Raw genomic sequence first — 20,894 nt, 5'->3', positions numbered from 1 at the left:
GTTTTGCATTTAAACAAAGTAAAAATATTATTTATTAAAAAGACTATACCATACTTCATATATTTTCTTAATATATTTCTCTGACACCAGCCAAAATGTTACTTAATGTATGTCAATGTAATTTTTTTTCAACTTAATTTTACCAAACAAAAGCTAAATTAGTTATAATATGAAAGTAGAATTTTCACTCAAGATAAAACTAAAAACATTTAGTTCGAATTAGTTTAGTTATAAATAAACACAGGAATATTCAATGAAATACAGTATTTCTATAATGTGCATTCTGTTATGTAAAAAAATAAAACATACATTTAATGTTTTCTATATGGGGAGTATTATTTGCTTTTAGCCAAACTGAAAAAAACAGGTTTAAACCAGGAATCACGATTTGCAGCTTTTTATGATTTAATTTGAAATTAAGTGTGATATACGAAGAGACATGAAACAAGCACAGCAATGTAGAAAAAAGTCGATTGCACAGTTACACAATTGCATGAAAATATCTGACCACCAAATGTCTTTTGTAAAAACAAACATAAGAAATATTTATAGTCCTTGGGTGTCAGAGAACAATTAGTATTTTTAAAATCCCAGGTAAGATAAAGTACCCTCCACTAATATTGGCACCCTTGTAAATATGAACAAAGGCTGCTGTGAAAATAAATCTTCATTGTTTATCCTTTTGATACTTCATTCATAAAAAAAATCACAAAATTCTAACCTTTCATTGAAGTAAAACAATTGAAAGTGGGAGGAAGCTCACATTATGAAATAAATGTTTTTCTCCAAAGCATGTAGGCCACAATTATTGGCACCCCTAGAAATTATTATGAGTAAAATATCTATGAAGTATATTCCCATTCATGTTAAAAAAGAAAAATTCTCAGCACATCAGGGGAGCATGAAAATGTCCAGCCATGACATCCTGTTCAGCAGGAGTATAAATATGAGGAATCACAAAAGGCCAAATTCCCTTGATCATCCACCACAATGAGTAAAACCAAGGGGCTGAACTGAAGAGAAGCAACACCAACATGGATCTGGGAATCTGAAGGATCTGGAGAGATTCTGTATGGAGGAATGGTCTCTGATCTCTTGTCAGGTGTTTTCCAAACTCACCAGGCATTATAGGAGAAGACTCAAAGATGTTATATTGGGAAAAGGACATTGCAATAATTGGGTGCCAATAATTGCGGCCAACGTGAACAAGAGAAAATTTTTTATTTCAAAATGTTTCATTTATTTTACTTCAATGAAAGGTTAGAATTTTATGAATTTTTTGAATGAAAGATCAAAAGTATAAACAATGCAGATTTATTTTCACAGCCGCCTTTGCTCATTTTTACCAAGGTTGCCAAAAATAGCGGAGGACACTGTAAATAAAATACTTCTAGTTTTATTCAATTTAATTCTAAATGTAATGGTTCTGGCGAGATTCTGAAGTATGCATTAAATTGACACTTTTTACTATAATATATATTTTTACTATATATATATATATATATATATATATATATATATATATATATATATATATTAGGGATGCACCGATACCACTTTTTAAGGGTCGAGTACGAGTACCGATATTTTTTTCCTGGTACTCGCCGATACCGATACCGATGCCTGTTGTACTGGGGGGGTTCTCGTTTTATGTGGCAATTTTCTAAGAACAACACAATGAGACTAATGAACAAATCAGCATCTTTATTTTCAACAACTTAAATAAACTTAAAAAAATAAATAATTCTTATTGTGCTTATCACAAATTTTCAAAGCCCAAATTTCACAGTGTCCAATAACCTCCAAAGGGCAAAACCAAGGACATAATGAATGTAATTTTTACCTGCCTGTCACAAAGTTGTCAAAGTGCTAAAGAAATCACAGACAACAAGACAATCAAATTTGTCATAAGGTGCCAAAGAAATCACAGAACAAATGTTTAACATAACACTGAGTAACAATGTAATCACAGCCGAAAGTGTAAAGTGAAATATTAGAGTGTACTATTAAATCTAGCAACACTATAACTGCAGGAAGAGTGTTCATAAGAATTAAGAAATATAAGCTAAGGATATCCGTGAGGTATCGGTCTTTGGTATCGGGGTATTTTTACGAGTACGAGTACAAGTACATGAGCTTGGTATCGGGCCCGATACCGATACTGGTATCGGTATCGGTGCATCCCTAATATATATATATATATATATATATATATATATTATAATATATAATATATAATATATATTAATAATAGGCAGCTACTAACAAGAATCCACGAAAAATTCCTTTTCTAATCTGAAACTGAGATTCTGATACTTAACGAAAGAAAACTTTCCAGGATAAGAGGTGACACACACACACACACACACACACACACACACACACACACACACACACACACACACACACACACACACACACACACACACACACACACACACACACACACACACACACAAAATGTAGCTCTGATGCACAATCATGCCACACTTAGGCTTTTCAACAGCAAACAAACAAGTGCAAGGGTAAAAAAATAAAAAGAAGACAGAAGATGATGAAGTGGAATGGAAATTGATGGTATCTTTTCCAAAGCCCAACAGTATGTATTAACAACCCAGAGCATATAGAGCCCCATACTTCAAACAACCTGTGAAATTAGTGCATTGCAGCAATGGATGAATCAAAAGAGAAGAGAGGCAGCAGTAAAATAATGTTGAGAGAATGATATGATAGAGGGAACGATAGAGATATTCACAGTGGAACGAATCAAGGCCCTCGCTTTCAAATGAAGCTGCTAAGGAAATATAGGTCACACATCTCCAGTGGCTGATTTCCTCAGAACCAGCGACACAGAGAGCGAGAGAGGACACCCAATTCATGTCATCATGAAACATGAATTCTGCTCTGACCTGGAAGAAAACACACACACACACACACGCGTGTGCACACACACACGCACACACACACTCACACACACGCACAGTCTCTGTAATAGAGGATGATACAGATTTATCATATGACACATCCAATTATCTTTATTTTCTTCTCTGACTAAAAAATCTGCTGAAGCTCCTGCCACCAGTTAACAAATCACATTCTTTTCGCATTCAATTTCTCACGCTTTATCTACTGGGTTGGGCGGTATATCGAGTTTGTACAATATATTGATATTTTTTCCCCCCACGATATGGAATGAGGCAATACCGTTTATATCGATACAGTAGTTTGATACGAGCACATCTGAAAAATAGTGGAGTACGCAGTGTGAGCTCCTGCAGTGAAAGAACAGTACAATTTGTCCTAAACATGACACAAGCTTATTAAGCGCTTCAAAATAACTGTTAAGATAGTTAACAAGTTTAAAGCAGCTTGCCCTGTCAGATGCTCGGACAGATAGCCTACTGTTTGTGACTGAAAGATAAATACTGGCGCTTTTCAATGCGTTTGAGATGTGGTGCTTTCCTCAGTGCTTAACTTACATTTCACAGGTATATTCTCCATCTGTAAATGTTCAAACAAATCAAACAAATACGTCCATTTCACTGTCAGGAGAGGACGAGCTTCTGCAAATGAATCTGCTTCCGTGAAAGAGCGCCGCCGCGCGCATGCGCTAAACAGCGAAGCACAATAGAACAGTAGCGCAATAATTCTGACTAAAATACATGTTACTAAAATATTTGTTGTTGGAGACAATAAATGTGCCATATGTGGAATTTTAAACCTACAAGTATATTTTTATGAAAGTGACCATTATAATGGGGTAATCAAATGCAGGCTAATATAATTAGTTTGTGCTTTTGTTTTTATTTTCATTTTTAGTTTAGCCTTTAGTCATTAAAAAAAAAAGCATTATTATTGTTTTTAGTTTGTAATGTTACAAACTTAGAATGTAATATGATTTAACCACCTTTTTGCACATAACATATTGCATAGCCTACATTACATTCCCTATTTGTTTTGAGCATCCATTGAGCAGGATGTGAAATAACATTTTTTTTTAAATAAATACATTTTCTTTATCCAAATAGAAAAACGTAGAAAGTACCAAGTAGAGATGCACCGATTACAATTTTCTAGGCCGAATCCGATTTTTTATGAGTTTGGCCTGCAGATACCGATTATAGCCGATTCCGATTTCATTTTTTCTAACCACTTTACAGCAAACACAAATATTTATTTTCTATCTTTTCTTTAATATAATATATTACATTGAAAATTTTTTGAACAAATAAAATAAAATAGAACTTATAAATGATTACTCCTGGTGTGGGGAATTTATCTAAGTGCAGTGTTATGGTATTGAAGAACCATTTTCATTTCCATGTATTCAACTAAAACAAAAAGTGATATATTTATTTATTTAGGAAACTAAACTTCTGTATGAAAACAGGTAATGGCAATAAAATAATATAAAAATAGCTAATAAAAATAAAATAAATATAGCCTTGCAGTAGGATATAAAGATGTTTCTCAAAACACACACACAAATATTGTCACGGGTGGTGTATGGCAGGAAGCACGAGGAGACGAGGAATTCAAATAAACAATAAACTTTACTATAAATCAAAACAACCAACAGGTACAGGCAGACAGAGCGGATGCAAACACCAGTTAACATAGACGAGAACCGACCAAGACAGACTGAACAGAAAAAACTAAATACAGAGACAAATGAACCATAATGATGTGAAGACAGGTGACACAGATGATGATAACGAGGAACAGGCTGGTAAGTGAGGGAGTGAGTTCAGGTGTGGAGACAAGGAGGATTCTGGGAAGTGTAGTGCAGACAAGGACAGACAGGTGCAGACGAGGACTGTGACATTACTCCCCCCTCCCGGTAGGCGTGACCTCACGCCTTAAAACAGGGGTGGGAGGGTGGGCATCCTGGAGTCTGTAACGGGAAGGCGGACCGGGTGCAGGAGGATGGACTCCAGGATGGACCAGGCGGCCATGGCGGAGCAGGACGTGGGCGTGGCCATGGGGGAGCAGGACGTGGGCGTGGCCATGGGGGAGCAGGACGTGGGCGTGGCCATGGGGGAGCAGGACGTGGGCGTGGCCATGGCGGAGCAGGACGTGGGCGTGGCCATGGCGGAGCAGGACTTGGGCGTGGCCATGGCGGAGCAGGACTTGGGCGTGGCCATGGCGGAGCAGGACTTGGGCGTGGCCATGGCGGAGCAGGACTTGGGCGTGGCCAGGGCGGAGCAGGACGTGGGCGTGCCTGAGCAGACGAAACCTCGGGCGTCCAGGGTGGAGCTGTCGGACCCTCGGGCATCCAGGGCGGTGGGGACCCTTCGGGCGGCCATGGCGGTGCGGACCCTTCGGGCGGCCATGGCGGTGCGGACCCTTCGGGCGGCCATGGCGGTGAGGACCCTTCGGGCGGCCATGGCGGTGAGGACCCTTCGGGCGGCCATGGCGGTGAGGACCCTTCGGGCAGCCATGGCGGTGAGGACCCTTCGGGCGGCCACGGCGAGGGCCTATGGCCCCCCCCAAAAAAATTAAAGGGGAGAGTGACAGAGTCATTACCAGTCTCTGGGCTGGACGGAACCAGCGGTGAAGGGGTCTCTGGGCTGGACGGGACCAGCGGTGAAGGGGTCTCTGGGCTGGACGGGACCAGTGGCAAAGGGGTCTCTGGGCTGGACGGGACCAGCGGCAAAGGGGTCTCTGGGCTGGACGGGACCAGCGGCGAAGAGGTCTCTGGGCTGGACGGGACCAGCGGCGAAGGAAGCTCAGGGCTGGACTGGACCAGCGGCGAAGGAAGCTCAGGGCTGGACGGGACCAGCGGCGAAGGAAGCTCAGGGCTGGACGGGACCAGCGGCGAAGGAAGCTCAGGGCTGGACGGGACCAGCGGCGAAGGAAGCTCAGGGCTGGACGGGACCAGCGGCGAAGGAAGCTCAGGGCTGGACGGGACCAGCGGCGAAGGAAGCTCAGGGCTGGACGGGACCAGCGGCGAAGGAAGCTCAGGGCTGGACGGGACCAGCGGCGAAGGAAGCTCAGGGCTGGACGGGACCAGCGGCGAAGGAAGCTCAGGGCTGGACGGGACCAGCGGCGAAGGAAGCTCAGGGCTGGACGGGACCAGCGGCGAAGGAAGCTCAGGGCTGGACGGGACCAGCGGCGAAGGAAGCTCAGGGCTGGACGGGACCAGCGGCGAAGGAAGCTCAGGGCTGGACGGGACCAGCGGCGAAGGAAGCTCAGGGCTGGACGGGACCAGCGGCGAAGGAAGCTCAGGGCTGGACGGGACCAGCGGCGAAGAAAGCTCAGGGCTGGGTTCATGGGCTGAAATGAATGTGTGTGCTGCCCACACACACAAAACAGCCATGGATCTCACAAGGAGCACTGCCTCCTCCAGAGCTGGCTGGACGGTCTCTGGCTGGACGGTCTCTGGCTGGACGGTCTCTGGCTGGACGGTCTCTGGCTGGACGGTCTCTGGCTGGACGGTCTCTGGCTGGACGGTCTCTGGCTGGACGGTCTCTGGCTGGACGGTCTCTGGCTGGACGGTCTCTGGCGGAAGAAGCTCAGGAAGGTCGTCAAAAAGCTCAGACTCAGGCTCGGCAGAACATGACTCAGGGCCCACAGTGAGGGAGGATCCGCAAACCCACAAGGTGTGGTCGATGAACTCGACAAAAGGGAGATGAAGATCTCCCAACAGCAGCATCTGGGCGAGTAGATCGTCTATCCCACTCCAGAATTGCTGCTTGAGAGATTACTCATCTCTACTCACGTCCTGATACAGGTTGATATAGACCTCCACATACTCCTCCAGTGATCGCCCATCCTGGGAAATCCAGTGATCTGCCTTCTTGCCAACCCTCCTTTTCCTCATGGTCGGTTCTTCTGTCACGGGTGGTGTATGGCAGGAAGCACGAGGAGACGAGGAATTCAAATAAACAATAAACTTTACTATAAATCAAAACAACCAACAGGTACAGGCAGACAGAGCAGATGCAAACACCAGTTAACATAGACGAGAACCGACCAAGACAGACTGAACAGAAAAAACTAAATACAGAGACAAATGAACCATAATGATGTGAAGACAGGTGACACAGATGATGATAACGAGGAACAGGCTGGTAAGTGAGGGAGTGAGTTCAGGTGTGGAGACAAGGAGGATTCTGGGAAGTGTAGTGCAGACAAGGACAGACAGGTGCAGACGAGGACTGTGACAAATATAGCCTTGCAGTGGGCTATAAAGATGTTTCTCAAAACACACACACACACACACACACACACACACACACACACACACACACACACACACACACACACACACACACACAGGCCTATTGCAATCACTTGTACATCAATGGCAAGTTTTATTTGTTCTCTCGTCGGCCACATGTCCAGACAGGCTAAACAATCACGTAAATTGAGCGCGAGCAGCGCAGCAAAAATAGACTCAGCGCTGAAACTCCCGCTTCACTGCTGCGCACGCGACGCTCCTGCGGTGTGAATGCACTCATTGATTAACATGCACCACGCCGTAAAAAAAAAAAAGCGCTGCTCATGCTTAACGGCCGTAATTCATGAGGTTTCCTACATGTGTATTCCGTGTGCACGCGTGATGCTGATGTTGTGCAATGCTAATCATGCGGCGCCCGAGTGCATTTGACCGGCAAAAAAATCGGAATATGTCAGACGGTCGCCGGTCAGGGCCGATCACGTGAAAATCGGCCGATTCCGGTCACCAGCCGATCGATCGGTGCATCTCTAGTACCGAGATATATATCGTATATCGCCATTTAACCAAAAAATACAGATGATTTTTTGGCCATATCGCCCAGCCAGCCCTAATTACAATTGTACCTGATCCTGAAAATAACCACAAAGATAACCAACAAATTGCTAATGTTAAAATTCTATAAGTTGTCTAAACAAAATTATCAACAAAAAAAAAGGACGAAAAGGCTACAAGTTAATTTAGGCATGATAACATTATAATATGCAAAATGAAAACTACAAAAAGACAATCCACCATCATGTGGATGATTAATGACAAAGGTTAACTTTCAACTGAAACCTCACAAGAATCCATAAAACTGAATATTCATTTTGAGATGTAACTGATATTAAAACAATTAGATTAGGTGTTGGACGATGTTAATCTAAATGTAAAAATAGGTACAATTAGAATTAATACATGTCCAAATAAAAGCAATACAAGATAAATAAAATATGGTACCAATACATCATTAGTTCCTATTTTTATATATATATAATTTCCTACACTAGAATTCTATGAAAATAGCCAAAAGCCATAAAAATGTAAATGGAATGCCGACAACCATTCCATTTAGATGTTCAGATATAATCAGTGTTTGCTCTATTAGCTTTGTTCTTTTATTTCTAAATTTTTCCCTCAATCCTTCAACACTCTTTTCTCTGACTTCCTGCCCTTTTCTGCTTTACCCCCCAGCCCATGTTTATAAATAGGCCTCTGTGTCTGGTGAGAAACCGTTTGAGTTGGCACTCTCCACTAACCACTGCTGATGTTGCTTCAGATTGTGGAGATGCCAAAGTGGCACAATTGTGTCTGCAAGTATTTGTTTTTGGCTAAGTAATTATAAGAGCAGAGACTCAAGAAGTTTATAAACGAATTAAATTAAAGCAAGAATTTGACCTAAAGAAAAAAAAGAAAATAAGCCCCTACCAGACAATATCCACAGCTCAGGTGATTTTGTGTGCACATGGAATTTTTTTTATAAATTAGTACTACAAAACCAAATTTAATGCAAACCCCAAGTTTTACAGTCATACAATCACACTCTCAATTGGACAGTCTTTTCAGTACTGAGTGTTGTCAAAAAAATTCTATTTTCTCTAATAGAATAGAATAGAATATCCATCCATGATTTTAGGATTTAGACCTACTGTCACACAGTGTTTACATTTAATCACGGTCAAGAATAAGTGAGGAACTCTGGAACTCTTGACATCAAAGGTCAAGGTTGGGTTCGGCAAATTGTTGTGACCACAGGATGCCAGATTGGGAGAAATTCAGTCGCGGTTGATTTAGCTGATACACCCAACACCGGTATTCTTTGGATAAAAAAGTCTTCCAATAAAATCTGCTTTACAAAATATGCTTAATTATTTAACAACAACAAAAAAAGTATGAATATTAAAGAGATGGAGTTTGAGGAGATTGTATTTTGAAGTAAGATTTTCAAAATCATGTGCATAAAAATAGAACCTCCTCTAAAAATGTAGGCCATCATCTATTATATAGTCAGTATATATATATATATATATATATATATATATATATATATATATATTAGACTTGCTTCCTTTTCATAGCAATTTTCTAATGTAGACCAGAGATTAAAATTTAAGTATACTGATGATGGCCTACATCTTTAGAGGGGGTTCTATTTTTGTGCACATGATTTTTAAAATTTTAATATATATATATATATATATACACACACACACACACACATATCTGTATGATTCCAAAATTACATTCCAGGCACTAGGACCATGGGGTGACCCAGTAAAATAGAGCATGCCTCCTTTCTAATGTTGCTGTGGGAACAGGAGGTGTCGACTGTTGAGTCACCAAAATGATAACCTGAACTGTCACCGCAGAGCAGAAAGTAGAAAAAGAGGTTAAGATGGGTTGAAAGAAAGGGGATAATTAATAAGGAGAAAGAGAGCAGTATGTGCTTCTGTGTTGTACTTTAAATGGTCACTGAACTTTTAGTATCTCAAAAATCACCCCTGGGCTCCTGAGATGCTTTAAGGCGATGACACATTAGGATGCTGGGCAGAGATAAGGATATTAGTGGGTGGGTCAGGCATGTATTTTGGGGGGCTTATATGCTCCACTGCATCTTACATTTATTACATCATTTAAAATATCAGTTTACCCACAACTCCCCTGGGGGGGAAGTTTAACCTCTGACCCCTACATTAACACTGGCTAAGGCTATTATTGTTTTTAATCCTACTTATTATTTTGGATTTATGGACTAATGGATGCAAGCCATTTATAGGGACCAGAAAATCAAAAGACAAGTTGCTGTTGGCTTGGTCCAGTTAACGACAACCTTTCAATGCACTTGCAAACACCGAGACCAACCGCACAAAAACACACTAAAAAACACTCAAAACACCTAAACCCCATTGGAAACACCTGCCTGAAATACCTGCATGGGCAAGAACCATCTATCTTTGTACTCATGCTAGCTGATGTATCACAAGCATCGTAGTTTAAGAACCACTTAATAAGAAGACAGAGACAAGTTTCACCATAAATGCCCCATAAATTAAATTAATAGCCTTTCCAGATAGTGATCTGTGAAGGATTCAAAGATCAATTTCTCCTGCTCTGTTCCAAAGACAGGGAGGGAAGTTTCCCATCGGCCACCATATTTGCAGTTTCTTATAGCATATCAATAAACACATGATTCCAACTCCTCTCTCAGGTAAGTACAATATCCTAAGTGTTTGCATCATAAATTAATGTAATTGACTCTCATTAAGCCTTGTGTGCTGTCCACTCAAACGCTGACTGCTTAAAACCATTTGAAACATATGTGTTCAATGGCTTAATGGGGATGCCGTAATTCAGTATTAGATCAAATGAAGGTGTTGATGTGCAAAGAGTGTGTGCATTTAACAGACAGAGAGAAGGAGCAATGACAAAATCATCCAATCAAGTGAGATTTGGGCATCCCAATTTAACTGCACTGTAAATGAAAAAGATAAGCAAAAATTAAACAAATAGTTTAAAATGATGAGGCCTGTTCTGCAGAATTCAGATCAGGTAAACAAAACCACCATGCATTTCCTCGGGGTGGCATGTTCATTATGAGCCCTTGCATATATGTTCCTGAACAATTCCTATCAGGCTCAAGGTGAATGCTCTAAATATGGAATGTGGTAATAATCCCAATTATGTCCGGAGAGCCTTCACAACACAGTCACGCGCTGGCTTTGAGAGATTTCATGTCATTGATTTAAAACAAATGATGTAGATGCATGAAAATCAACAATTTGGAAAATGTGAGAGGTTTAGAAAACCTTGCATAGCAGCCTTGAAGAAGCATCATATCAGAGACCCTGCCTCTGCTTCAATGCGCGAGCCCCTTCCCCCTTCACGCGCGCCACAGCCCAGGCGAGCGCGAGACACCGATGCACGCGACTTCACCATAGACTACAGTCAACGTGTGAAATAACAAACTGGTCGCTTTTAATGAAACACTTCAATGACAAACCGTAAAACGCTTGTATTAATGTATGTAAACGGAATGACACTGTTATAGGAGGAGACGGTATTACATGCATCATCCTGAGGCACATCCAAGAATAATTATCCACCGGTCTTTACATTATAAGACTACTGAGGACATTATTTCACAAATAAAGCACAAAATATATTGTTTTTTCATTACACATAAAGCACAACAGATGAAATGACACATTCCCTTCATTACAAAAATGAGCCCACCTCTGCGAAGAAGGTCTCCATCTTCCCTCAGAGGATGCAAGAGGATCCAGCTAATCAGTCACAAAACTGCAGAGGATTCGAGAAACGTTTGGCAAGATGTATGTCTGTTCTGCAGTTGCTTTCCATTCACGAATGTTTACGATGAGCAGGGAGCTGCAGTCCTGCGTGAGGTGGCAATTCGAACAACTGACGGCGCGAGAAACGGCCGTTGGAAAATAACAGCCGGTGGGGTGGGACGCTCAGGTGTTTCGTTTCTGTAAGTGTGTTTTCTATTTACTCGAAACGCCGGAGTCCAAACACATGCCTCGCTGACTCCGGTGTCCGCACCAGAGCAAATGAGCCAGTGTCCGCTCGCGCATCTCCGGTTGGGCGGCGCACCGCGCGTAAAGACAACCCCCCAAGTTTGCCCTTTTTACCGTGCATACCGGTAGTAAAATAAAGGAAAATATGGTTCTGCAGAAATAAATTTGACTGAAATGACCGCTATATACTGAATCAATAATACAGCCGCATACAGTATAGTGCGTTATTGATGCACGATATGAAGATCGGAAGCGTTATCTGTTCAAATACAGTAGAACAGGCTTCAGCAAGATTCCATCATCTGAATGATCAGAAATCCCATGTGTTGGATGGGATACTGCGTGCGCCTCACATGAGTTTCCATGGTAGCACTACTGACACATATTTCTGCATGCGCCATGCAGTGGGTGGGGAAGAGCTGATTCACTCATCAATTCACATTTATAAGGTGTTGCGATGTCTGCAGGGCAGGCTTATTAGTCTGAAAACAAGTTCATATTTGCAACATCTTCAAACTAAATAAAGAGCCAGTTTTGTTCACTCTCTGCATGAAAGTCAAATAAAGCAGATGGTAGATGTATTAAATCATTAAACTCTTATCTCCCACAGCTTGAGAGACATAAAATATAATCCGGATTCATTAGCCCGAGAAGAACAGTTTAATTTTACATTTTTATTGATACATAATTTTCCAAGATGACAACTTTTTAAAAACTATATGTGCAATGTTTTTAAACTATTTGTTCTTAAAAGAAGTTCTTAATAGTTGTACATGTACAGGCAAATACATAAAGATATTAATTATTTTCATTTTTTTAAAAGTTTTGAAAACATTTTACTATGTAAAAGCATTGTTTATTTGTTTGTTTACAAACATCGTTCGACTTTCTGAAGTCATGAAATTTACTTGTGGTTATACCGTTTGAACTATGTCATTAAAATAGCAAATTAAATGACAATTTAGACTGACCTAAACATTTTTTTTAATAACAAAAATTTATATAATAACAATTGTATAAATTGTTGTATAAAATTTATACAATCCAATGCAATGGGAAGTTTTACAATGACAATTTTTACCTTAAAAAAAAGAGTTTTTTTAAACATTTTATAGAATATAGAACTACATTCTAGTTATTGTATGAAAACCCTTTTTTAGTGTTTTTATTTTTATGTTGAGGTCCAAACAACAAAAGAAAAAGTAAGACACTTCAGTACAAAGCTGTAAATGCTCTCAGCCTTAATGTAACTTCATTGCTGACTCTATAGAGTTGTAAATCTATGTGAGGTTTTCAATTAGGGGAGACAAAGAGCAGGTTTTCCTGAGGACTTACAAGCCATTTATAGACACTTTTCATTCAGCACCTAATAGCACAATAACATAACTGCAATAACAGCTCCCCTGGAGCAATGTGGGACTGCATGTCATTCTCAGAGTTACAATACTGTATTTATCAAGCAGAATTATGATGAGAACGAATTGAACTTTTAACATTTGTGTTATTCAGATCCTCAACTTTATTAAATGTATTACCTCTGCCTCTTTTTTTGCTCAGGGTGGAAATTATGGGGTTCTACTACACAAATACACACAGACAATCTTTTTCTTTTGGTCCAAATTAATATCTTGAGATATTGGAATTCTTTCTTTCTTCTTTTTTTTTCTTTACCCTATTTGAAGACGAGTCAACAGAAAGCTAAAATATATAATTCAATGCTTCAAGCTAACTGTAACTTCGCCCCCAAAGAACATTAAATACATTTTAGAAGGTGCCAAAAAGTGTCAGATGATATTCATGACGCACAAGCATGCATTGTAATCCATGCAAGACAAAGTATCAATACATTGTATCAATACATGTGTGTTTGAGTCAGACACACATTGAAGATTGATGACTATCATCTGAAAAACAAAAGCTGTGAAGACAACAATGTGAAAAAAATACCTATGGTTACTTAAATCACTAAATGAAAGTCATGCTCATTTTACACCCTTAAGCACACACGCACACACACACCTTTTAGGTTATTTTTGTTTTTTTGTCAAAATGAGTATCAGCTATGCGAGTGGTACCACCTGTTCCATTATGGCTTTTAACCTGCGGCCTTTTGGGAGAAAAGGTGAGGGGGATTGGTTACATAATTTTTTGCAACTTTATTTCAGGCAGTCAAATAGCTTTAGTATTGACTCCCATCGAGCTTGCCGGCAACGAGAACCAAAATAATATTCATGATCATCTATTTATGTGATGGCAAGAAGCACGCTCATCTGTGCTCCAGACAGTCAGACTATAGAGCCCAGAAGCGGCCTCCACTGCCCAGGCCTCTCTATTGTATTCTCATGCCTGTCACTGGAGGCCCTGAAGGTTTTAGGGGCCCCCCAGTAAGCGGTGTACCCTGCAGCACACCACCCGTATTGCAGTCGCCTCATTGTCTCCTCCAGCCTTTTATCCCTTGCCTCCCGTTGTGGGACGTGAGCTGGGGTCACACCACTGTGACAGAGCCTCAGGTTCAGAGGAAGCTTGTCTCTTTTGTTTAATCTTGCTGAATGGAGCTGCTTTATTTTTAAGTGTTGGGGCAGTTCCATACGGTCCCCGCTTCGCTAACATCTTTCTCCTACTGTGACAACTCAATTTAACGTGAATGGGCTTCTTAATCATTCACCTGATGCTTTGCTTTCAACAAGCATGTGTTGCATGATGCTCATAAAGTCCCCTAAAACAGTAAAACAATAAAGTGACACCCTGGCAGGCTTAAAAGAGAAAGATCCAATAGGGTTCCAGGTTTAACAGATGAGCAAGAGACAGAGAAAATGTCTCGGTTATGTATGTAACCCTCGTTCCCTGAAGGAGGGAACGGATACGTACGTCGAACGTGGCCGACTGGGAACTAGAAAACTGAGAGCCATATCCCAAAAGTGTACTACAGAATCAAATGTCATTTTAATGTGACATCAATCGGACTCCGAGGGTGATGTCATTTTAAGTGGATAGGCAGATGAAAAGAATATGATATACTATGTGACGAGCCCTGCGGTTGGACCATCATAGATTTTCTGCACAAATGGTTTTGTGCAATAAGACCAGATTACATAACAGGGTTGTGCCCCTTTCAAAATTTAATTGACACTTCTTTTAAATCCCATTTCCATTCAAATTTAGAATTTAAATGGGTTACAATGTAAAGAAAACAGAATACAGAATTCTAATTAAAATTAAACACCATAAAACATATACACACACACACAAAATAATTTCAGAAACATTTGATAATTTTGATAGGCTAATTAATGTTTGAAATGCCACCTCTGCATAGTTACATAGTAAATATGAACATTTATATATTTTATTTAACTGAAAACATCCTTTTTTTAATAAAAAGAAATGGAATGCAGGATTCTAATTTGAATGTGTATGATGAAAATGGAGTAAACACCATATAGCCACAACATATTTTCAGAATTATTTAATTATTTATTGCAAAACACGTTGCACAAATCAATGTTGCATGATTGAATGTCTTTGAGCTGAAATTCATTTCTCTTCTTGTCATTGCAATTCAAATTTGAATTCAACATCCTGTGGGTGTGGCCAACTGCATTCAAATTCCAACTCAATTAATTAATTAATTAGTTAACAGAAACAGCAAGCACCTGAAAAGTTTCCTCCATATTTTTGGGCAAAATAACGAATAGAACAATTGGCGGCTTCTATTCTTTATTTTGCCCAAACATATGGAGAAACAGATGAGAGACAAAGACAATCATCATAGCATCTTAGGCACCACTGACAAGTTTTTGCAACTATAACAACCATGTTGCCATGCCAATAAAAGAAGTATGTTTTTTGTAATAGGCCTGTGATGCGCTGTCGTCAGATGGCACATGGACAGTTTATAAATATGAGAGGTTATTGATGAACTGAGGAGTTCTGTCTAAGGGTGTATTTATGCACAGTTCTGTTCCGTTTAACTGTCCAACTGTTCCCGAGTGGATTATTAGTTTTAGTTTTTGAAACCCCATCGAGTTGTGTCCCCTGGGCTAGACCTTAAACTGTTCTAAAAAAATAGTGGCATCTAAATGAGCCACTTGAGCAAATTATACCAGCATTAAGTTGCGAAACATTTAAAAAGGCACATTTCAATTCTATTCTTTTTTAAAATACTTTCAGGCTTGATCTTCTCGCTTGAATATGCTTTCTCCTCTCTGCAGTCTGGTGTTTTTACTGCCGAATCAGAAAGTAGTAAAAGCTGGTCAATACTGTTGTTATCACTGGGGTGAGAAACAAACAGATTACTGTCAATCAAAGGCACTAGCCAATAGCCATCACCATAAATCCCTCTGATTCAGTGAACCAACAGAGGCCTTAGCGTAATGAGATTTTCCTGTTGTCTAAAGCATAAGAACAGATTAAAATCTCACAGTGCTTCTAGCAATATGGTATATCTCCCCCAGTTTTGTTTATAACGCACAAAATTATGTAACTTAGTTGATGTTTAGTACCCTATTAGAAAAAACTAAATAATCAAATAGTTGTGAATCAAATTGGAATTTGGAAATAGTTTGCCTGCAAATATTTTTATCTCCACCGACAATGGCCCAAAAAGAAACATTCAGGTGCCTATGAATCTGTATATGGGAACAGAGACAGACAGACAGACAAGAGTCTTGGGTAAGATGAGACTAGGCAGCAGCATTAAAGAATTGAGAAAGAGCTGTCAAGACAATTATCACTTCTCATAGTGGAATAGATGTATAGGAAAGAAAAAAGCAATGTATTTTTGATCAAAATTGGCCATTTCAGAAATATGGTTAATGTCCACACAGACAAAAATCAATATTGGAGTTTACAGGCAAAAAAGCCCAAATCGTATTCTGGACTCAAGAAATGGCTCCGGTCTTTCCTTCAATGTATATCTATGGGACATTTTCACATATTTAATGTTCAACAAGTTAGACCTGCAGATCACTTGGACAGTTTGATACTGGGGGTTAGGGTTAGTTTGTTCAAACCCATAAGCAATAATAACTGTGACACTTGCTTTGCTTAACAGCCATGTTTAGGTATTTTGATGGAATGGTACACGTTTTAGAGAAATAAGCGAGCACACATCTTCAACACTGATCTCAGATCAATCAATAGCCATTATTGAGCTAGACGGCCAAGGGAGTGTTAATGCTATAGATAAGTGCTGGGTGTTGTGGCTGGTGGCATAATAATGGTTCTGCAATAGACAGGGAGGGTGTATTTTATGATGCCAGAAATAATTTTCATTGATCGCTGGTGGTGAGTCTGTAAAAAATCTGACAGTGTTTTTATATTTATATATTTTTATTTACCTTAATTCTTGGTATTGAAAAAAAATGTTTAAACTACGGAAGAAGAAAAAAACTCAATATATTTTTCTACTTTTACTTTCTTCACAACAGTTTAGGTAACTTTCAAAAGGTCTAGAAGTCTCACTGCCCTCAATTTTGGGTTGCATTAGAGAATATGTGTGTGAACTGAAACTATAACCGGTCCACAGGAAGAACATCCATGGGAAAGTGAATATGTTTATTGTGTTTACAGAGAGCTACAAGAAAGAAATGAAGTTGAGAGTCCTCGGATCATCACAAGATTTGAAAGGATTGCAAACAAAGTGAACGGATTTATGATTTCATCCATTTATGAAGTACTATGACCAACACAGAGAGTGTGTGATTCCGGTGTGATATATATCAACAAACCTGACTTCTAATCTATTTATTGGAATGTTAGAATACATTCCCTTCCAGCTCTTGCCATTAAAGATGCTGAAGCTCTCCTTCTTCAAAATGTTATAAACCACAACTATAAGATAACTACAAAAAAAAAAACATACTTCAGCATGGCTTCCCTCACATTACCATGCATGCCAAATCCAAGATTATCCAATCTTTCAAATTTATAAAAAAAAGGAATCTGCCCCCCAGCATACACTCTCTTCTATTATCCCTCAATACAGAAATGAATGCTTGCCCTATAAATTCATGTGTGCACCTTGATCCTCTTCAATCCTTAATATGAAAATGTCTGAAGCATAACACAGTAAAGCCCTGTGCCATAAAGCATATCTCTCCCTCACAAACATGCACACACTGCTCCCCAGACTGAAGCACGGACTACAGGAAATGAATACATGTGTGTATTCAGATCCAGCCTCTTCAAGATCTGCATCAGAGAGGAGGGCATCAAACGAGATAGTACTGTATCTATTTTCATGTTACTAGCATTTATTTTTCATTTGCTATCAAGTAATGCAGAAGTGGGTAGTATTCTTTTTTCAGATTTCATAGCTATAGTTCACTGTAAAAAATATTGAACTAAATTTTTCATTTCTAATAACTGTTAAGACCAGGGGGGTTAATAAATGCTTTCTGAAGTGAAGCGATGCGTTTAAGAAAAATATTCATATTTAACATGTTACAAAATAAAAGTCTAGCAAGTAGACAGCCATACGGTGTCTGCTTGTGCCTAAACTGTAACTTACGCAACTTATGACGTCGTAAGTAGCATAGTGCGCCATGGCGTAGCGTAAATTTATCAGCATCGCATTACTCGCAAAAGTTGCGCTAATCGCTAAATCATGGGCTAATTTTCATTTTTGGGTGAACTATCCCTTCAATGCTTGGAGAAAATGTTGAGAAACTGTACAATGCTCCTAAAGGGTTTAAAACAGAGGGAGTAGGAAAGAGAATGTGTGTGTATAGGCCACTGTAGCTGAATATGGTTCCCATCAGCAGTTCAATTTAATAAAGGAACCCCAGAGCAATGACTTCATCTCTGAGTAAGAGGAGTCTCCACTTCCTCCTGTTTCCCTTCCTTCCTCCTGTCAATCCCAGTATGACAGAATTTCATCTAAATCAGTCCTCATATCACTAATGCATGCAAAGGTCAACATGGGCAAGCATGCTGAAATAAAACCACAATCATAAATCCTGTTTTTCATCTTGTGTGTTAAATGTTGGTAACTGGTGCTGCTACAAACACCACTAGCAACCACTACAGGTTATCAAATAATGCAATTTTTCTGACCCAGTTGAGTTTTTTAGAGTACCTGCCATGCCAAAAGTGATTGAAATAAGTGAAAATGGTACCCTTGTTGATGAGGTTATCTTCGTATTTACAGTTGCTGTACACAATGTTAGCCTTTCTGGCTTAGACACGCCCTCTATTCATACAATTTATTTATTAATCACAATAAAAAACAATTATACAATTCTTATTTTTATGCAGTATTAGAGTATCTATTATAAATGGTTTATAGTTTTTATTCATGCGCCCTCATAATCTTTTATTAAGAAAAATTCCCTTCCCTTGCAAGGACATCTCTTCTCTGATGACGTGTTTACTGGCGTGAGGGCGGGACAACCTGTCACTCAATTCCCGATGGACAAAACCAGTCCCTCCATTTCACTCGGATGTGTCACAAATCAGAATATAGGGGAGAAAATACTATCGCAACTTTAATTTTTTGCAGACTTTAACAGTTTATCAACTGAAAGAATTTACGTATGTCCAATTTGTTTTATTATGCACTATATTTAGGTAGAAATTGTATGCATATTTCAAATTATTGTTGTTTTTTGTATACTTAAAGTGGATGAAGACCAGATTTCTGACGAAACCGACAGCTTTTACGCATAACAATGGTATTTTTTACCTGTCAAGCAGAAAAGGGAGCTTGGGTGCATCTGTTTCCAGTAACGTTAAGTTAGCTAATACAAGCTCTCAGCTCCCTCCAGCGATGAAAAGCTTTACAGATGTAGGCTAACGTTACTCTCTTGCTTTTTGTTTTTGTTCCCGTAGCCTTTTGGCCACTTTGTTTTCCTCTGTCTTCATTTTGCTGCTCTAATATGTGGGTGTATAAACGGATGTTGACAGATGAGAAATCTAAAACATTTTAACTGCATCCTGCAAACTCATGAAAACCGCTCATCCAAGTTCATCGCGGTTTTTTTAACTTCCGGCTTGCTGCTGAACTGAACGCGCAAAATGATTGACAGGGAGAATAATAACCGGAAATAACCGGAAAGAAATAACCGGTCAGTTCTGATTAGCTAAAAAATTCTGAAATTAAGATGCAAAATGATTAACTGAAAAGCGTCTTCTTAATTGCTAAACAAACAAACAAACACTTTATTTTACTTTTTACAGACACTATGGGGATGTCATTTCAGATATTTTAGGGATTATTTTATGCATATTAAAATATCGATTAGCATACATACAACACCTACTCAAAAACATATTTTGCTATATCAAAAGTAACTATTGTGTTTTATTTATTTCCCATGAAATTGTACAGCACTTTGATACACTCTGTTTTTGGTGCTTTATAAATACATTTTGATTTGATTTTGAATTGTTTTACAATTGTACCACTATCTACCTTCTATAACAACTTTATTGTGAATATATCAGTGATGAGGGCATTTTTTATGTTCTGTCCTTTTGAATACATCTTGAATAGCCTATCATGGCAGAGAGTGCAAAACATAATGTTTAGCTACTCCGACTCTGTTAATAATCCTACCATAATCCTTAATTTCAGCAATGAGTCAATAAAGAAACACATTAATTTAACCTCCATTAGATACGCACTTCTGTGCCACGTACCCGCATACACGTTGCGATTTCATTTAAAACATTTCATCATGCATTTATTCTGCAGTTAGCAACAAACTAGCCTACTATGATCTAAATTTTGGCTTTTATCCAAAGTCATATCAATGCAGGCTTAAAATGATTTAAACAGACTTTGTAGCATTCGGTTAATTTTTAATATAACAACTATAGTCACAAGGTGGATCCATTGTATAGTACAGGAGGATGTAAACAATTTCGGCACTAGAAGGTATTAGCATGATTTGGCCTAATTTGAACTGCTTGATAACTTTATCATCTCTGTTGTTTCTTGTTCCCTCAAAACATTCTGCAAAATGCTTAATTTGTTGTCCTGTAAAATACAACCAACTACGATTAATCACTTTTTACCGTTTAACCCTCAGTGTAATTTAAATATTCAGGAACAATTAATTATTTCTGTGTATGAAGGCAGGGTTATTGGGATGGATGTTGTTTGCGTTATTTTCTAAAAGAAGACCCGCCTCCTA

At 39.2% G+C, this 20,894-nt stretch overlaps 1 protein-coding gene across 2 annotated transcripts in view; it reads right to left on the bottom strand.

Annotated features, from left to right (window-relative positions):
• The window catches only part of myo10l1 (myosin X, like 1), a 102,442-nt gene extending 82,717 nt beyond the window's left edge, over positions 1-19,725 (bottom strand). The window contains exon 1 of one of the 2 annotated variants that reach the window (XM_077199425.1): positions 19,442-19,725. Coding sequence is in view for 1 of the 2 variants with exons in the window: in XM_077199424.1 (XP_077055539.1) it covers positions 11,456-11,476 (21 nt within the window). In the remaining variant the exon portion in view is untranslated. Of the gene's footprint in view, positions 1-11,455; positions 11,867-19,441 lie in introns of those variants that run through there. The other variant, XM_077199424.1, reaches the window with a different exon arrangement.
• Positions 19,726-20,894: the final 1,169 nt, after the last annotated feature.

The sequence above is a fragment of the Siphateles boraxobius genome, unplaced genomic scaffold, assembly GCF_051911475.1.
Source record: "Siphateles boraxobius isolate OS27281-9 unplaced genomic scaffold, OSU_SipBor_1 41, whole genome shotgun sequence".
In the NCBI taxonomy this organism is placed as follows: domain Eukaryota; kingdom Metazoa; phylum Chordata; class Actinopteri; order Cypriniformes; family Leuciscidae; genus Siphateles; species Siphateles boraxobius.
This window is presented reverse-complemented; position numbering and strand designations above follow the sequence as displayed.